The sequence below is a fragment of the Tamandua tetradactyla genome, chromosome 5 (assembly GCF_023851605.1).
Source record: "Tamandua tetradactyla isolate mTamTet1 chromosome 5, mTamTet1.pri, whole genome shotgun sequence".
Lineage (NCBI taxonomy): Eukaryota > Metazoa > Chordata > Mammalia > Pilosa > Myrmecophagidae > Tamandua > Tamandua tetradactyla.
The window spans coordinates 14029663-14048135 of NC_135331.1; the positions used below are offsets into that span (position 1 = coordinate 14029663).

An 18473-nucleotide genomic window follows, 5' to 3' on the forward strand; every position below is an offset into this window, starting at 1 on the left:
GCCGCCCCTGCGACCCCGCCTGGGGGCTGCTCACCCAGAGCCCAGGCCAGCGTGACCCTGCCGAGGTAGAGGGCGGTGAAGGTCAGGAACACGGCCACCATGTAGAAAATGACGTCCCTGAGGAAGGGTCTGGAGGCGGCTGTGAAGGACCGCAGGATGGCGATGCCGCCTGCCACCACTGTGGTGACCAGAACTCCCGCGCCTGGGGGGAAGGGACCCACAGCTCAGTGCCTCGTGCCTGGGGGGGGGGGAGGGGAGGGGAGGGGAGAGGAGGGGAGAGGAGGGGAGGGGGAGGGGGGAGGGGAGGGAAGGGGAGGGGAAGGGGCCTGCAGCTCAGCCCTGTCCTGCCCGCCCCACTTTACCCAGCTGCCCTCCCTGCCAGCGGCACTTACCAAACAGTGCCCCCAAGGCCAGGCCGGCCGTGCGCGGATCCGAGAAGGCCACCAGGGCACTGAAGATGTCGGGCGCGCCATTCCCAAAGGCCAGCAAGGTGACGCCATGTGGGGGGGACATGTCAAGGAGGGTCGGCGCCACCCACGGGTTTTCCCTGCGCCCTGGGCCACCCCCGACCCCCAGCCTGTCCCCGCACTGCCCTCTGTCCCTCCAGGGGGACGAAAGGATACTGCCACGTTGTGGGAGAGCCTCAGGGAGGTGGAGATGGCCGACAAGTTAGGGCAGAAGCTGCAGAGAAGAAGCTAATGGTCAGTACCGGGCGGCTTTTCCCCAAGCCCGGGAGTCAGGCTCTGGGACTCAGTTTCCCCGCCGACCAGCCGGAGCAACCCCGAGGAGGAACTCACAACTTGGCAGCAGTGACGCCCAGGATGAGGAACAGGTAGAGCAGCCAGACAACCTGGGGGGCCAGGGGAGGGGGGGAGAGGGTTAAAGTCCAGCCTGGGCCACCAGACCCCCCTCACCAGGCGGCCCGGGGCGGGGCCTCACGTCGAGAGTGATGGCCAGGGGCAGGAGGCCGGGAGGGAAGTGGCAGAAGATGCCCACGAGGTAGTCCAGGTAGCCCGCGTCGCAGCGGCAGTCGGGGCTGGTGCGCACGAAGCGGCAGCGATCAGAGGCGTTGAGGTGGCACACGTCCCGGCACTGCGGGGGGACAGAGGTCAGAGGGCCACGGCCTGCCCCCCAGGCCCCCACCCGCGACAACCCTGCAGGGCATTTGGTAACACCTACCGAGTGCTAACTGAGCGCCGGAAACGTACGCCTCACTCCACCTCCCAGCCCAGGGCTGTGCCAGGCTGCAGAGGGAAGTGGGGCACAGAGGAGTTAGGTAACCTGCTCAAGGCCTCAAAGCGTGGAAGTGGCAGAGCTAGGGCTGCGACAGAGCCCACCTCGACACTAATGCTTCAGAGATCCTTCCGTAACCCCCACACCCAAGGATTAAGTCCCCAGACAGCCTAACCAGGCATTCAAGGCTCTGCGCTCCCCCCGTCCTCCAGGCGTCTTTCCTGCCATTGCCTAAGGGAAGATACACCTGGGACCTCGGCCCCCAGCCTAGAGCACGCCCCACCCTCTGCTGTTTCAGGCTGTTTGCCTTTAAAGCAAACAAACTTGTCTTTGGAATTAACACAAGTGATTCATGAATACATGTCTATTTTCAAAGCAAATAAACCACATATAGATTTCTAATTTCTCCCTTCTCATCTCTGTCTTCCACAAGCCTACCTTTCTCCAGGGATCCCACCATGATGAGTCTGAAGCGCACCCTCGCAGACCTTTCTCAACTGAATTACATTAATACACATACCCAGTCAGACAGTTCATTCTGTTTTACAGAAATGGATCCATCCTAAATCTCTTGGCTCTGCGATTTGCTTTTACCACTTAACAGCCTCAAGGACGATCTTCTATGTTAATACATATAAGGACCATGAGGATGATAAAAAGCAAAATATACTAAGTGATTTCTATGTCAGGCATGTGCTATGTTAGGAGCTTAATATGCAGCTCACTTAATCTGCATAACAACCTTGTGGGGACGTCCTGTTACCATCTCTTTTCTACAGATGAGGCGCTGGATTTAGGGAATGACTGTGAATTACTCAATCATTTATATAGATGTCTCCTTTCTCATGTAGGACAGGCAGAAGTTAAAACCTCAAATTACTGAAACCCAACTAGTTTCAGCCTTGCCTACAGTTCCCATTGCAGTGTCGTCCTAGCCTGGTCACAGCCCCGTTTACAGGACCTAAGGCTCACTCAGGGCACAGTCAGGACTTAACCCCAGGGAGTGTGAGGTTTCAAATCCCTATTCTTAACCATCACACACTCTGGCCTCACTGCGGAATCTTTTTCACAGCACGGTATTTCACACATGCAGGACACGTAACGGATGAAACCATTTCCCAACTGGCAGACACGCAACGATGAACTCTCTTGCACATGACTCTGGGGTAATGTGAGAATATTTCTAGAGAATTCTAGAAGTGAAAGTGCTGAGTCAGAAGATATCTTAGGGTAGGTCTTCCCGAAGCAGACCCAGAGGCAAGGATTATTATGGAAATATTATGTTTGAGAAGAGCAGGGCAGTGAGACAGGGAAGAGAAGGCTGGTTGGTTTCAGCCGGTTTCCAGGAAGGGCAAGGAGAGACCAAACGCAGGGACAAGGGTGCTGGAGTATTTATATACCAACTCCCATCAGTTCCTGGGTGAAGGCATTTCTGGACTACAATGCTCATGGGTGGTTCTGGGAAATGCTACTGGTAGCTAGAAGTTAGCAGAAACCCACCCAAACGGTAGAGTCCAAGGTTTATGGGCAGGGCCCTGACTGTCTGCTGCAGAGGCATAAGCAGCTTAAATACTGACAGATATTGCCACAGTACTCTCCCTCCAGCTCTGCCTCTGTACGTTCTTGCCAGCAGTGGAAGATGAGCCACTATTGTGCACAGGTCATCAGAAGTCTCCTTCAGGCTGTTCGATTAGACTCTTGTTAAACTGCAAGTACCTAATTACTTATGAAGTAGTGTTCTTGTCATATGGTAATGACAATGTTTCCTTTTTTTTTCGGAACTGCCCTTTTTCAGCCCCCACTGGAATATCTGCTTTTTCTTATTGATTTGTAGTAGCTCTTTACATAGTATGGATAGTAACCCTTTGCCATGTCATCTATTTGTTTAATCGACACTGTGCACCTAAAAGGCCCTCTTTCCCTTTTCAAGTTTTTGTTTGAAAGCAGTTCCACCTCCTCCACAAGCCCTCTCTGGGCTCCCACCACCATTAGAGGTGAGATTTTTTGCCTCCTGGCCTTCTTACCATCTCTCCTTCACTGGCTCTTTACCCGAGGCAACACTCAGCCCAGAGCCCTACCCTGTGTTTCCCCAGGCTACGGGCCTCTGAGCAGGGAATGAGGCCCCCATGCCTCCATTTTTCTACGAGTGCCCGGCTCTCAGGAAGGATGGAACAGTGGGAAACCATGGGGGTGGTCACGACACCAATGTCTCGTAAAAATTGGATGAAGTTCAAATTTCCGTGTCCATGAGAATGCGGCCACATCTTTTCATTCACATGTCTTCAGCGGCTGCTGTGGCTCTGGGACAGCAGGGTGAGTAGGTGCAGAGAGCGTGTAAGGCCGAAAATATTTACTATGTGGCCTTTTACAGAGAAAGTCTGCCAACCCCTGGCCTAAAGCGGGGGTCAGATCGTTGCTGTAAGCACTGCGGACCTCGGCCTGGGAATCTCCACACTGGCTGCCCACAGCTCTCCTCCACCAACAAGAGAAGAGCCCACCCCACCCAAAACAAGGGTCAGGGTGGCAGAGAAGACAAGGTGCCCACCCACCAGGGCCTAATAGGTGCTCAGTTAACATCGACTGCAATATAAAAGCGAACATTTTCATTTTTATCTGCTAAATAACACTTGAACCCGTCCACCCCTCCATGACCACCACCTTCCCCTCTCCTGTGAAAACTACGCAAGATCCACTCTGGCCTCGCGGCTCCGGCATGGGCTGTTCCCTCTGCCTGGTATACCACTCCTTATCCTCCCAGTTAATCCACTTTTAACTTCTAGCTCCTAATTCCCAAGAAGCTTCTTCCTTCTGGAAGCCTTCCTGCACCTGGCCTGGAGGAAGCTGGAACCCCTGTTCTATGTTCCTTTCACCCTGGCTCTCCCCTTCAAAGCACACACCGCGTTTTGAAGTTGCCCTGTTGATAGCACATCAAGGCTAGTTTAATTAACGCCTGCCTCTCCCACAGACTGGCCCAGCGCCTGCACACAGTAGGCCTGCACTAACTGTTCTGCCACACTCTGCACCCGGTATCATCTCACTGGGTCTCCATAACAGACCTGAGAGGTAAGTGTTATAGTTTCCATTTCACAGATGAGAAAACTGAGGCACAGAGAGGCAAAGTGACTTACCCTAAGGTGCACAGCCCACTACTGGTTGCAAACCCAGCTCTGCCTGAAACCCAGCTCTGTCTGAAAATTACCAGCTGTAGCTCCTGGGGCAACTACCCTGCTGGCAGAGATAGACCCCTGTCCTCAGGCTCAGCCAGAGAGGTCAGCAGGAGGAACCTCACCCCCTGGGCCCCTTCCCTCCTTTGCCTGGGAGCCTGGGGTGGGTGACTTTTTTATCTCGTCAACCCTGTTGGTCTCCTCACTCCCTTCCCATTCTCTTTCCTGCATTGCTGACTCAGCCCAGGGAAGCCCAGGGAGAAAAGCTGCTGGGCAGGAAACAGTAGAAAACTCAATGCCTTGGGGGCCCAGACAGATTGTGTAAATATCCAAAACCACAGGAGCTGCTTGGAATTGCTGTGGACTGGAGGGTAGAAGCCCGGATATAAGACACTCAAGTTGCCCTGGTCCCACCGTCTCCGGGTGGCACAGGTTTTGGGAAGGGTTCCTCTGCTCTCCCTCCGTTACTTAATCTGGGGGTACAGACTCTCAAATTCTACACTGCTCCACTGAGCAGCCAACGAAATCAAGGGAACAATTTTAAAACTTCTCCATTTTACTTAGTTACCTCCCCCTAAAGGCTTGGGCTTTCACAATTTAAAGGTCCTGCCCAAAATGTACCTCCTTGCAGTCAACAGCCTGTGCCCCTGCAGACGTGGTGGGGCCAGAGGAGAATGCGGGGACACTGGGCTCAGCACCCCTGGAGTGTGATGATGGGAGCAGAGGCCTAAAGGAGAGATCTGAAGGTGGGGGAAGGGGCCGTGAGCCAAGGAACGCAGGCAAGCCTCCGGAAGCTGGAAAAGGCCGGAGAACTGATTCTCCCCCAGAGCAAAATGAAACCCATGTCAGTTCTGATCTCCAGAACTGCAAAATAAATTTGTACTGTTTTAAGCCACTAAATTTGTGGTCACATTTAGTAAGACAAAATAAGCCAGAAACAAAAGAACAAGATTGGTATGGTCACCTTTAGAAAATGCTTATAAGAAAACAGGGGCCTAGACTGTAAGTTTTTAGAGCAGACACATTAAGTCCGGAGTGGTGATTATTATATTTCTGGATTTTGAGAGGCTGTTTCATAAATATAACCTGATATTTAGAGATAAGAATGAAGCTGAACAGGTTGGGTTTAAAGTAATTCAGAACATAGGGGTAAGGAAGAAGTGTCTACAATTTAGAACCACACATATTCTTTGAGACCAATGGAATTAAGGTTTATTTGGTCTGGAACTGAAATTTTCTGTAGTGCATAATCTAATTCAACCTATCTGTATTGCTCATTTGAACAACTGAAACACAAGGAGCACAGAATAAGAAAGAGGTCCTTTAATCCTTTATAAATTATTGTAATGCCTGGATACATCTTAGAGTATATTAACCAGATAATCAAAAAGTATTGGCAAAGTCCCCTGAGGGATGTGAGAAAAATATGGAACTATTAAACCTTACCATCAGGGAATCCCCTGATACTGTAACAAACTTTATGGACACCCAAATCGGTAGGCCATGCCCTCGATCAGGAAGCTTACTCTTGTGAAGCTTATGTAGGTAGGAGTAAAGCTTAGACTACCTATAGGCATGCCTAAGAGTTATTTCTGGAGGACCTCTTATTGTTGTTCAGATGTGGCCTCAGTCTCTCTAAGCCCAACTCTGCAACTGAAATCACTGCCCGCCCCACTACATGGGACATGACATCCAGGGGTGAAAGTTTCCCTGGCAACATGGGAGATGATTCCCAGGAATGAATCCAGACCTGGCACCATGGGATCAACAATTCCACCCTCATCAAAAGGGGAAAAGAAGTGTAATTAATAAAGTATCAGTGGCAGAGAGAGTTCAAATAAAATCCAGAGGCTGCTATGGAAGTTGCTCTTATGCAAGCTTCAGGTAGACCTTGCTACCTACATTAACCTGCCAACGCCCAACCAGACCATGCCAGTCACTCCTAAAGAACACCTAGGGCAATATATAAGATTCCACAAGGATTCATTCCATGCACTAGAGTAACTTTCTAGAAACCTCCAACCTCCAGACCTCCTGGTCCAGATAAGTCCTGAAACCTAGCCCTAACTCTCCAGAACATCAGATAGTTCCATCTCCCTACCCCATCTCCCTTAGTGACAGACCCTTCCAATATGAAAAATTTAGAATCGCCATAGCCCAAACATCCTAAAGAGAGGGATGGAAAGATCAAAGGTGATGGAGCTATACAGAGAAGATAGGATTTAACAAATGAATATGAATGCTGAATCATTAAATTGATCTTATAGTCTCCAGTATTTTAGGGCACCTAGAAGTAAAAGCCTAAAATTGTGAAACTGTAACGCATGTCAAACTCTGAAATATGTTCTACAACTAATTGTGGTGCTGTGCTTTGAAATTTGTAGCTTTTTTGTATATATATATTTTTTTCACAAAAAAAGAAGCAATAAAAGTTAACTGTCATGATAAAAAAATATTTAAGCCCTCTAGCCTCCTATATTCTGGAGCAGCCAGAAGGAAAGACATGAGAGGATCATATGGTAACCCACGACAAACTCTGGGATGTGTCCTGTAACTGCTGGTTGAAGAGTACTTTGAAAACTTTTGCCTTTCTATTTCTTTGCTTTGTATATATGTTATAGTATACAATAAAAAAAAGTTCAAAAAAATAGGTAGTAAAAAAAAAAATCTGTGGTCACTTGGTACAACAGCCACAGAACACTAATACACTGGTCTAGAGTCAACTGAATGGAGACATTTAATACCTTTGAAGCCACCTCACCTTTCCAACCCAACTTGATCAACCCACAGGTTACACAGGCTATAAACTCCACTCTCCCATGGCTGCAGTACATATGCCTCCTCTGGTCTAAACTCTCCCATGGCTCCCATCTTACCCCTAATAAGGGCCCAAGTCCTTGCAGCAGCCAACGTGACCCCATGCAATATGGCTCACACTTTTGTCCCTTCCTCGCTCTGTTCCAGACACTCTGGCCTCCCTGGGTTTGTTCATAAAATTTGTCATTCTGGGCGGGCCGCGGTGGCTCAGCGGGCAAGAGTGCTTGCCTGCCATGCCGGAGGACCCCGGTTCGATTCCCGGCCCCAGCCCATGTAACAAACAAACAAACAAACAAAATATAATAAAAACAAGAAAATGTTTAAAGATGTTTCCCTTTCTTCCTCCCTTCCTTCCTTCTCTGTCTTTCCTTCCCTTCCTCCCTCTCTCTTTAAAAAAAAAAAAAAAATTAAAAAAAAAATTTGTCATTCTGCCCTGCCTCAGGGCCTTTGCACCCTTTGCACCTGCTTTTCCTCTGCAGGACCACTCTTCCCCTGGATTCTTCCAAGGCATTGCAGTGTCAGCCAAAATGTCACCTCCCTTGAGGCTTTCCCCGGCAGCCTGATGTAAAGCAGAGGCCCCCCTCCTCCCCATTTCGTCCAACACCCCCCCCCCCATTTTCTGTTTTGCATACCACCAAATGAAATAATCCTGTGGATTTACTGCTTGGCCTGTCTGTCAATTCTGACTCCCACCAGTGTGTGAGCTCCAGGTGGGCAGGGAAGATATCTATCCACTCACCCTATCCCCACCAGGCAGCACAGTTCCTGGTATAGAGTAGGTGCTCAGTAAATACTTGTAGAATGTGGTATGAGTCATTGTGGAATGATTCAAAAGAAACTAAGGTGAGGGAGGGGTGGGCTTCCCTGGCCTGCTAACTTCCGGGCAAAGGCTGGTGGGCCTCCCAGCAGGGCGGCTGCCCAGGCCTGCCCAGGAGGTGGGGGACTTCCCTTGTGGCCGCCTTCACCTCCCTGATTCCCAGCATCCTCGGCCACAGCCCAGGCATAATCACGCCCATCTCGTGGGGTCTCTGAGGCTTTGCTCAGCTCTGCACAGCACCCAATCGCCGGGAAAGATTTCCTGGCACAAGAGCCACAGATCCATCACCCCAGTTCTCCTGCCCACAGGGAGCAGGTCCCAAGAGGTAGCAGCTAACCTTATAACCACACAAACCACAAACTACATTCCCATCTGTAAAATGGGTATAATTACCCTTTGGACAGCATAAAAGCACTCTGCAGCCCCATAAAGGGAATGTGGGTGCTAAAACCACTCAGCCCATGGGTTCAAGAGGGGAAGAAAATACATGGTGGGAACCCCAGTCCCCTGTGACTGAAGGGGACTTCCAGGGTCATTCTGAACAGTCCCCTGCCTTTAGTTTTTTTCTATAGATATGCTGTTTGACCTGACTTCCCCTCTCCTCCTAGACATCAGGGTGGAATGATGCAAGTTCCCTGCAGACTATCTCAACGGCCCATGCTCTCTCTACACCCACGGGAAGTGTCCCCATTATGCCTGCCTCCAGGCTTCCCATTCAAGTCAACGGTTCCATCACCCTGCACCCCCAAGCCCAGTTCACTCCAGAAACCTAGAGGCTCCCCCAGCTCTTCCTCCTCCAACCACACTCTTCCATCTCAGCCATCAGGACGAGCTGCTCGCTCGGCCACCAGCACTGATTCCACACGGCACCGCTTCTTTCCCATCTCCCACAACCACCGCCGCTGGCCTGGGTGGCTACAGGAACCCCCCTCACTGCTTTCCTTGTTGTCACCCTGAACCTGTTCTCCCCAGGGCAGCCAGAGAGATCGCTTGAAGAAATAAATTACATTTTAACATCCCTCTGCTTAAAACCCTCTATTGACTCCCCACTGTGGTGGAAAAACTCTAACCCCTAGCCTCAGCCTGTAAGGCTTTTGTAATCTGGCCCCACTACCTTTCCACCTTCATTTTGTAACCCTCTCGGCCTCACTCGTCCTTGGTCTAGCCATGCTGGCCTCCTTGCTATCCCTGGAAGAGACGAAGCTCACTCCTGCCTCAGAGCGTTTGCACCTGCTGTTCCTTCTGCCTGGAATGCCCCCTGTAAACCTGGCTTCCTCCCTCCTTTCAGGGTTTAGTTCCAATGCCACTTCCTCAAGGAAGCCACTTGTGACCTCCCAAGCTGAAACAGTTGGAAACATGCCCTTCAGAGTGCTGACCCCATCCTGCCCCTCGCTCTCACTTTATCCTACTGTTCGCAGGGCACATAGCATTGGCCCACCTGCAATTTACAGGTTCCCATCTTTCTCTTCCCAGGAGATTGTCAGCTACATGAGGGCAGGGGTTTTTATCTTTATTGGTCCTTAAGTCTACCCCAGTGCTCAGTACCATACCTGGCACCTAGTAGGTGCTCAATATACATTCATTAATTAGATGAATACACCCCATCTGACCCCTGCTTCCTGCCAGGATACTCACATCCACCACGAGGCTGTCGCTCACACCTGAGGCTGGAAACTGGGGCCTAATGTGGACCCCTGTAGACTGTCCCCGGAGGCCTGTCCCGGACACCGTCCCCATCAGTAGCAGCACACAGGGCCAGCTCAGCCATCTGCCAGCCATCAGCCCCGACGGGGACCGGCCCTCACTCGCCACTTCCCCTTTGCAGTGTCTCAGCTCCAAATGGCTGGCGGAACCCAGGGCCTGCAGCAGAGGGGATGAGAAGAGGGGCAGTGTCACCAAAGACCACAGAACCCAGCAATGGGGGCATAACAACCTTTTCAACTGAGAAGCCACCTTTGCTCCTTGCCCCCACCAAAGGAAAGCTCATGTAGACACCCACATTTCCAACGGAGGCACATGGTGGGAGAGGGGGAGTGTCCCAGGGCCCTGACCATTCAGCACAGGAGCCCCTCAAGGTGTCCCTATGGAGAGCACCCTCCACCACCATCACCACCCCTCCACCTGGGTCCCATAAACCAGAATGTCAGGGCTGGAAGAGAATTCAAAGGGGACCCAGAAACTCATGCCTCAGGGGGCCCAGCCGAATGAGATAAATAAGGGAAGTGGGCAGTGGGGAGGACTGGAAAGAACTAGGAAAAGCCCTCAAAAGGCAGAAAATACACTTCTTGGGGAGAGGGGGAGGGTCCCAGGCCACCACCTTGAGATCCCAATAGACCAGCCCGGCACAGAGACGTCCCAGAAGCAAGACTGCTGTTCTTCACCTTACAATGGGCCACACTCTTTACACAGGTGGCCTCATTTAATCTCCACAACAACCCGCAGAGGGCGTCTGTCATCCCCATTCTACAGGTGAGCAAACGGAGGCACAGAGAGGTGAAGGTTCTTGCCCAGGTCACACAGCCAGGCCTTGTGTCCTGGCTCCCAGCCACTGCATGCCACATCCAGCCCTCAGGACAGTTCTGGAGATGCTACTGTCTCCATCCCTTTTACACAGGATGAGGGAACAGAGCTCAGGGGAGTTCTGTAACCTGCTCAAGGTCACACAGCAAGGTCACAGAACCAACAGCTCCTCAGATAGGGAAACTGAGGCTCAGAGGGAAGAGATTTACTCCAAGTCACACAACCCACAAGCAGAAGATCTGGGCTGGACTCTAGCTTCTGCCTTCTCTCATCCCCCACCCCTCCAACACCAGGGCAAAAGCAGCTTCATTTTCTTCTAAAGAAATTAAATGGGAAAAAAAAAATCTTTGGCACAATAATTTTCTTCTTTTGATTTCTCCACATATTCTACAAAGAGCATGTTTTATTTTTGCAGTCAGGAATAACAAAGCCCAGTAAACAATGTTTTGTTTTGCTGTAATTCTCTACACAGAAGTTTCTCAATGTCCTGGCAGATGAGAGTAAGGAGAGGTGGGGAAGGAGGAGGGGAAGAGCGAAGAAGAGAAGGCAGAGGCTGGGAGAACAAGGGCCCCTGTGCCCAGCACTCTGTCCTTGCCTGCGAGGGAAAGACGCTGCTTTTTCCTCCTCTGCCGTAACTTGGACACTACTTGGAACCGCCTTGGAACCGGACACCCCCCCCCCCCCCCCCGTTTCCAGGTCGGTCTGAGCCACTTCACTAGCTGAGCGGCCTTGGGCAGGTCGCTTAACCTCTCTGACTCTCTAATTCCTCATCTGTAAAATGGAGACGAATGCTGGCTGCGGGGGAAAACCCCAGGACCCCGATAAATGCTCGCTGCCCTGGTCTCCCCAGCTTGAAGATCTATCTGCAAGGGTCTCTACCGCTCCCGCTTTCTTTCACACGTTCCTACAGGAGCATTTAACAAGCGCCACCTGCGTGCTTGCCCCGTTCTGGGCGCTCGGAAAGTCCGCAGGCCTGAGAGGAAAGGGCGGGGGCAGGAAACTGGCGACACAGCCGCTTTCGGGACCACACCTTCTAGCCGGGGGACCTCGGGCACGTCTCGGGGCTCAGTGTCCCCATCCCGACAGAGCAGGCGAATTCCCGGTGCCCCAGGCTTCCGCGGCGCCCGAGCCGGCGGGGAGGTTCTCTTACCTTCGAGGCCGGCGAACTCCGAACCTGAGCAGCCCCCACCGCGGGCCCCGCTGCCTTTCCGGTCCCCGCCCGCCCTGCGACGTCGCGCGACCTCCTGTCCCGGGCACCCCCAGATCAGTGCGCCCCACGCGTGACCGGCGGCAGCTCCTGCGGGAAGTGCTTTGCGCCGCAGGCTCCGCCCTTAGCCCGGCCCCGCCCTCATCCAGGCCCCGCCCCCGAACTTCCCCGCCCCCACCCTTAAAGGCACAGGTGCCCAGAGAGGGCCCGAAGGTTTTTCAACACGCGAGACCCTCCTCTCTGCCCCCTGCCTGTCGGTTCTGCTTTCTCCACGGAAATCGGAACCTAAATGAAGCCAGAAGAGTAAAAATAGCAGGTGCTCAGAGATAGGGGGCTGTGCTACGGAAGGTGGGGTGGGGTAAGCAAGAGGGTGTCAAAATTCAACTGGCAACCAAAGGCCTGAGGCCCCTTCCCACCCACATATAGTTCAGCGGTCCTGCCCGAAGTGCTTCTATGAGACACACCTCCTGCTTGGGTTAAGTAAGTCCCTCTAAGCAACATTGCTTTTTAAAACAAAAAGCCCCGCCACCCTTCTCCCTGGGACCTTTCTGCAGCACCCCTAAATCCACACAGGGCTAATGGCATCATGTCTCTCACCTGAAGTCTGCCTGCTACCTCATCTCCTGCAGGATGGAGGCCCAAGTTTGAGCCTTCCGCTCAAGCCCTGGGTTCTCCAGCCCCAGCATACCTTCCAGAATTGGTCATCTACTCCACACCACCCCCACTCCTGCAGCCCCAGCCCCTGGAGGTGGCCCTTATTCCCTGAACAAGCTGGGCTCTTAACACAGCCAGACCTCTGCTCCTTCTGAGCGCCCTGCACCAGGATACGACCCCCCTCCTTTTTCCACCTAGACGAATTTCTACCTGAGTTGCAGGCCCAGGCCGCTGGGTGGCCCCCCTCAGCCCTCCCTGCCCCTCCACGTCCCGTGAGGTCCCTTACCTGCAGAGTGCACCTCCAGTTCCCAACTCAGGGGCGTAGGCCACAGTGGTCCGGAACATGATGATAAGTTTGGAATCACAGAGCATCGGGCTTCTGTGTGACTTGGCAAAACTTAGACTCTCTGAGCCTGTTTCCCTCCCTGAAAAATGAATGTGATGGTAGGACCGACCTCATTGCAAGATCTAACATGCACCAAGCCCCAGGCCTGGAGTCAAGAGACTCCTCCCTCACTGTAAGCCAGAGTGTCACCATATTCCATGGTCATTGCTGCAACGTGGTGACTTGCATGCCAGGTTCCCCAAAGGCCCAGAGCCCCTCACGGCAGGGCCTAGGTCCAGCTTGTCCCCAGTCCAGGTGGTCAGCACAAGGTCAAGCCCACAGCTAGTGCCTGTGAGGAGATGGGGGTGGGGTGGGTCACCGCTCTGGGCCGGATGTTCTCCAGGTCACCTGCTTGGGGCAAGTGGTTCCAGAATTGCTGAGTTTGGAACCAAAGTCCTGAGTCCCTGACTTTGGGACTAAGGGTCACAGCCAAGACAAGGCCTCAATGTCACCATCCTGGGTCACGTCAGCAGGCCAGACACTGCCTCTCTGCCTCCTAGCAGTGTGAAGGCCAATTTCTCAGGCTGAGAAAGGCTACTTTATATCACAGAAGCAGTCTCAGAAATCACTCAGACCCCAGTTCAAATCCTAGCTCTGCATTTACTGGCTCTTTGAACTGAGAGAAATCATTTGAACCTTTCTGAGCCTTGATTTCCTCATCTGGAAAATGGGTATAATAAGAGCACCCATAGTTCTCATAAAGGGCAGTGGTAAGGATTCAATGAGATTATATACGTAAAACTCATAGCAGAAGGCCTGGTACTTGTAAGAGCCTAATAAGTGGACGCTGCTGTCATTATCATGACAATAATTGTCATTACAAATTATTTACTGTTTGTAAAAGGACCTGTATGCCTGCTACATAGCAGGTACACATGTTAATTTCTTTTCCTTTGAAAGGAGGATTTTGTGATTGTATCAATTATCTATGGCTGTGTAACAGACATCCCACAACATCCCTCATACAGTGTTTCCTTATCTGGGGGGGGGGGGGGGCGGTTTCTGTGGGTCAGGAATTTGGGCTGGGATGGGCTGGGCTGGGCATGTGGTTGCTATGTGGCCGGGGCTGGAGCAGCTGGGGCTGCCTGGATATTTCTCTTTCTTCCATGAAGCCTCGGGGCCTTTCCACGCCATCATGTCCACGTGAGCTGGTTTCTGGGCTTCCCTGAAGCAGTCTCACGGCAGATGGGCTGTTTACGCGGCAGCTCAGGGTACGGCTCAAGGGTTCCAGGGAACGAGGCGGCAGGCCAAATTGCCTTTATAGCCTACTTTTAGAAGGGTGACATGCAACATCACCACCGTGGTGACGGGTCCACCCAGATACACAGGAAGGGAACACAGATGTCTCCTGTCATGAGAGGTGTGTCAGAGTCACAGTGTCAAAAGGGCGGGCGAGATGAAAGCTTTCCATGTGAGTATATTTGGAAAATACAACCTACCCCCGTGCCGTAATCCACAGAGTTGACTATTGGTGGACATTTAGGCTGCATGATGAGCGGGGGTGGGAGGGACGTGTGTGTATGTGGTGGGGGCTATATTTTGGGGGTGGGGAGACGAGACCTTCCAAACACCACGCCAGTCAGTTCTGTGCACAACCTCTTAGGAACAAACCCCAAACCAAGAAAAGTAGGTAATGACTTGCATTTATACTTTACAGTCACGTGCTTATCTCATCGAACAGCCCCACGGGGTAAAGGCTGCATGTGACAAAGGAGGGAAACTGAGGTTCAGGGAGATGAACACACTCCAGTGCATCCACAGGGAAGTGATAGAGACAGGATTTGCACCCAGGTCTGTGTGACCCCAACTCAATCTCCTTCACCGCCATAGGCCTAGGTAAGGCCAGAGCAGCTTGACCCACGCACGCCCCCACCCCACCCAGGGAGGAGACCAGGATGTGGGCGGCAGCTGCGAGGAGCGACAACAGAAGCAGTAAAGCTGGGGAGGGCAATTTAAAAGAGGAAAGAGAGCATCAGAGCTTTGGTCTTAGTCTAAGAGGCCTATATTAATCAGGCTTCTCTAGAGAAACAGAACCAACAGGAGAGATCCGTGAATATGAGATTTATAAAGGTGTCTCACGCAACCATGGGAATGGAAGAGTCCAAAATCCGCAGGGCAGGCTGTCCTGTCCTCCAAGTCTTGGGCCTTATGATGGTTGGGTTCTGGTGTCAACTTGGCCAGGTGCTGGTGCCCAGGTGTCTGGTTAGGCAAGCACTGGCCTGCCCGTGGCTGCAAGGATGTTTCGTGGCTGGCTGATAAACCGGAAGGCTGGGGTATTAAATCATCAGTCAGTTGATTGCATCAGTGGCTCAACATCTGCGATCATCTAAGGCATGTGTCCCACCAACAATATAATCCAATCAGCTGAAGGCATTTAAGAGCAAATGGAGGCTTTTCCACTGCTTCTTCAGCCAGCCAGCCTCTCCTGTAACCAGTGCAAGCCTTCTCCCCACCATGGCCACCCTAGAGCCCCATCCAACCCCTCCACCCCCACCCGAGGGAGTTAAGGCATAATGGAGGCAGGGATGCTGTTAGGGGTGAGGGAGAGGTGTAGGTAATGGGGGATGGCGAGAGCAGGCCACACTGTGCCGTGGTTCACTGGATGCTTGGAGGGGCTCACATGGAAAGCTTGTGCTGTACATCTGCTTCCAGAATTCAAAAGAAAAAGGAAAGACTAAAGAGACAATGACAAGTAAATGCAATACATGAGCCTGGACTGGATCTAATAACAAAGGAAAAAATTCTCCAAAAGGACATTATTGGGACAACTGAAAAAAAAAAGATAAAGGAATGTCTAAATACTTTGTCAATATCAAATTTCTTGAACTCGATAACTTTATTAATGAGGTTGTTAAGGGAATATCCTTATTCTTAGGAAATATACAAGGAAATATTACATGTTAAAGAACCATGCTGCATGCATCCTATTCTCGAATGCTTAGAAAATAGAAAGAAAGAAAGTTAGATACACAGAGGTAACAAAAGTGGCAAAATGTTAAAACTTGGCAAATCTGGATATCTGGGTAGGGGTATTGACTAGGTTTTATTTTTGCAACTGTCCTATGTTTTAAATTATTTCAAAATAAAAAGTGACAACAAACAAACATACAAACAACCCAGGGGCGAGGTGCCAGCCTCCCCCTCTGCCGTTTGCACCCTAGCCTTCTTTACAACACGGTGGGCTCCAGGCAGCTGTCCCAGAGCGCAAACGTGGGAGCTGCACATCTCCAGAGGGGGAATCTCAGCGGGCGCATGGCATCACTTCTTCCTCATCCTATTGGTCAAAGCAGGTCACATGGCCAGGCAGGTTGGGGAGGTGGGGGAAGCCACCAAGAATTGTGGCTTTATTTAATCCACTGTGATTTCTTGTTTTGCTTTCTTTCTTTTTCCCTCCTCTTCCTCCCTCTTACCCTCCCCCCCCCCCCATCCTCCGGAGATGAAATCCGCTTTTCTGGAATTTGCACCCCTGAGTTCTGGGACTCCATCATGGAGGTGCTTTAAGTCCAAACAGGTTGTGGAGAAGCTGGAACTCTGAACTGATGGTGTGAAGACGGGGCCGAGAGGAGGCCAGCCCATCCCTGCTCCTTGATGTCCTTCCCCGGCCCTCCTCGCCCAGTAGGGCGCTGTAGGGGTTCCCTCCCTTTCTTGGAAGTGCTGAGTCATCATCTCTGCCAGGCTAGTTCAGATGTCCTCTGCTCCATCTCACTGCACAGACAGCCCTTATGGGCTCGCTTGTTTAGTTTTTTGTTGTTGTTGTTTTTAATGTTTTTTTAATTGCGAAATATATATTCAAAAAGAACGAAAAAGTAGCAATTTTCAAAGTACGCTTCAACAAGTAGTAACAGAACAGATTTCAGAGTTTGTCGTGGGCTACCATTCCACTATTTAGATTTTTCCTTCCAGCTGCTCCAAAACACTGGGGACTAGAAGGAATATTAATATACTGATTCAGCAGTCATACTCATTTGTTTCTTCCTATTTTCTCTGTTATAGCTCCTCCTCCCCCTTTGATCCTTCTCCCAATCTATAGGGATCTTTAGGCGATGCCTGGTCAGCTTTTTCATGTGGAGGAAGGGGCATCCACACTAAATAGGGGGATGTAATAATTGATCATCTTGGAGAGGCTGGTCCTTCTGGGTTTCCAGATCCATCTGACTTAGGAACCCTCTGGAAATGACCATTCCAGGGAAGCAAACTTAGTGCAGGAAACCTTTATAGAGTCTCAGCTCCAGCCCTAGGTGTTCCTAAGAGTTAAAAGGAGTGATATTGATTGGGGTTTAGCAAACCGTGGCAATTAGTACTATCTAACTGATTAAAAAGTTTTTTTTGCAGTTGTGAATTGCTTGCTTGCTTAGTTTTAAAAATGTTTTATTGTGGAACATACTGTACATACAAAAGAGGGCATGAAATAGTTATTTACAGTTGAAGGAAAAATAACCAGCACACAAGTACCCTCCACCTGGGTTTAGAAATAGTGCTTTACTAGTCCCTTAGCCGCTCCTAAAATCACCATCAACATGATGTTTTCGTTAGGCATTCCTCACTGTGTGTACAAAACTACACACACACACACCCACACACACACACGCACACACACTTACCACCAGTAACTATTCCTCAACAAGGCTTTGTTTTGTTCTGCCTGCTTTTTGAACCTTATATGGATGAAACAGTATTCTGTGTATTCTTCTGTGATTTGCTTCTTTCTTTCAACACCCTGCCTGGGTGAGTCATCCTGGTGTCACGTGTGCTTGGGGTTCACTCATTTTCATTGCTGTGTAATGCTTCATAGCAGGACCGTGCCTCTGTTTATCTATCCATTTTATTGATGAGGGGATATGGGAGTTGTCTCCTGGCTTTTGCTACAGAAACATCCTTTGACTTATCTTCTGGTGCATATGTAGAAGATTTATACCAAGGTTTAAACCTGGGGGCAGAATTGCTTGTATGTAAGGAGCAAGATGGGAGAGGAGTCACAAACATTTTTAAAAATGTATGTATATATCATTTCATTTGTTGCAAGCATGTCTTTCTTCTGTTGTTTTAAGAACAAGACGTTTTTTAAAATCCGAAAACCAACACAACAGATTGATTGACTCAGCCCTCCAACTCTTTCTAGGTGCCTGCTCTCGCCCTGGTCTGACCCAGGTAATCAGTGTCAGGACCAGGTGTTTCCAAATGTGCACACATAGAAATTCTAACTTTGATTTAATTTTTACCAAACATGGGCTCACAGTATTCATTAACTTGCATTTCTGCATGTATTGATGCTTTTTCACGTGCGTCCCTCATGCCTGGTCAGCGCTGAGTGGGCCTCACTGCTGTGACAGCATGGTCCCAAGTTTGTAGCCGTTAGTGCCCAGCCTGCCCTGGGGTGGGACTGAATCAGTATTATAGCTGCTCAATATTCCGTAGGATGGAGGCACCATAGCTTCATAGCCACTCCCTCCTCGTCGTGCATTTGCTTTGCTCCTGGATTTCACCCCTTACAAAGAATGGTCCCTCAGCATTCTGGTAGACATGTCCTTTTGTACAGGTGCTTTTATTTCTGAAGCCTAGACACCCAAACGACATGCATATTTTAAATGTCAGCACACCCTTCCCTTAAAAGGCTGTAGCAATTCATGCTTCTACCAGTGGTGTCGGGGAGTAGCCATTTACCTGCATCTTCACCAG

At 50.7% G+C, this 18473-nt stretch overlaps 1 protein-coding gene across 4 annotated transcripts in view; it reads right to left on the minus strand.

Moving 5' to 3' along the window:
- Window positions 1-12833, minus strand: part of SLC8B1 (solute carrier family 8 member B1) — a 51687-nt gene extending 38854 nt beyond the window's left edge. For 3 of the 4 annotated variants that reach the window (XM_077159918.1, XM_077159914.1, XM_077159917.1), the window contains exons 1-7: window positions 11702-11837; window positions 9667-9891; window positions 940-1092; window positions 798-850; window positions 623-681; window positions 393-497; window positions 35-202 (exon numbers count right to left, since the gene is read on the minus strand). In XM_077159918.1, coding sequence (XP_077016033.1) covers window positions 35-202; window positions 393-497; window positions 623-681; window positions 798-850; window positions 940-1092; window positions 9667-9810 — 682 coding nt within the window. In that variant the 5' untranslated portion in view covers window positions 9811-9891; window positions 11702-11837. Of the gene's footprint in view, window positions 1-34; window positions 203-392; window positions 498-622; window positions 682-797; window positions 851-939; window positions 1093-9666; window positions 9892-11701; window positions 11838-12698 lie in introns of those variants that run through there. The other variant, XM_077159915.1, reaches the window with a different exon arrangement.
- Window positions 12834-18473: the final 5640 nt, after the last annotated feature.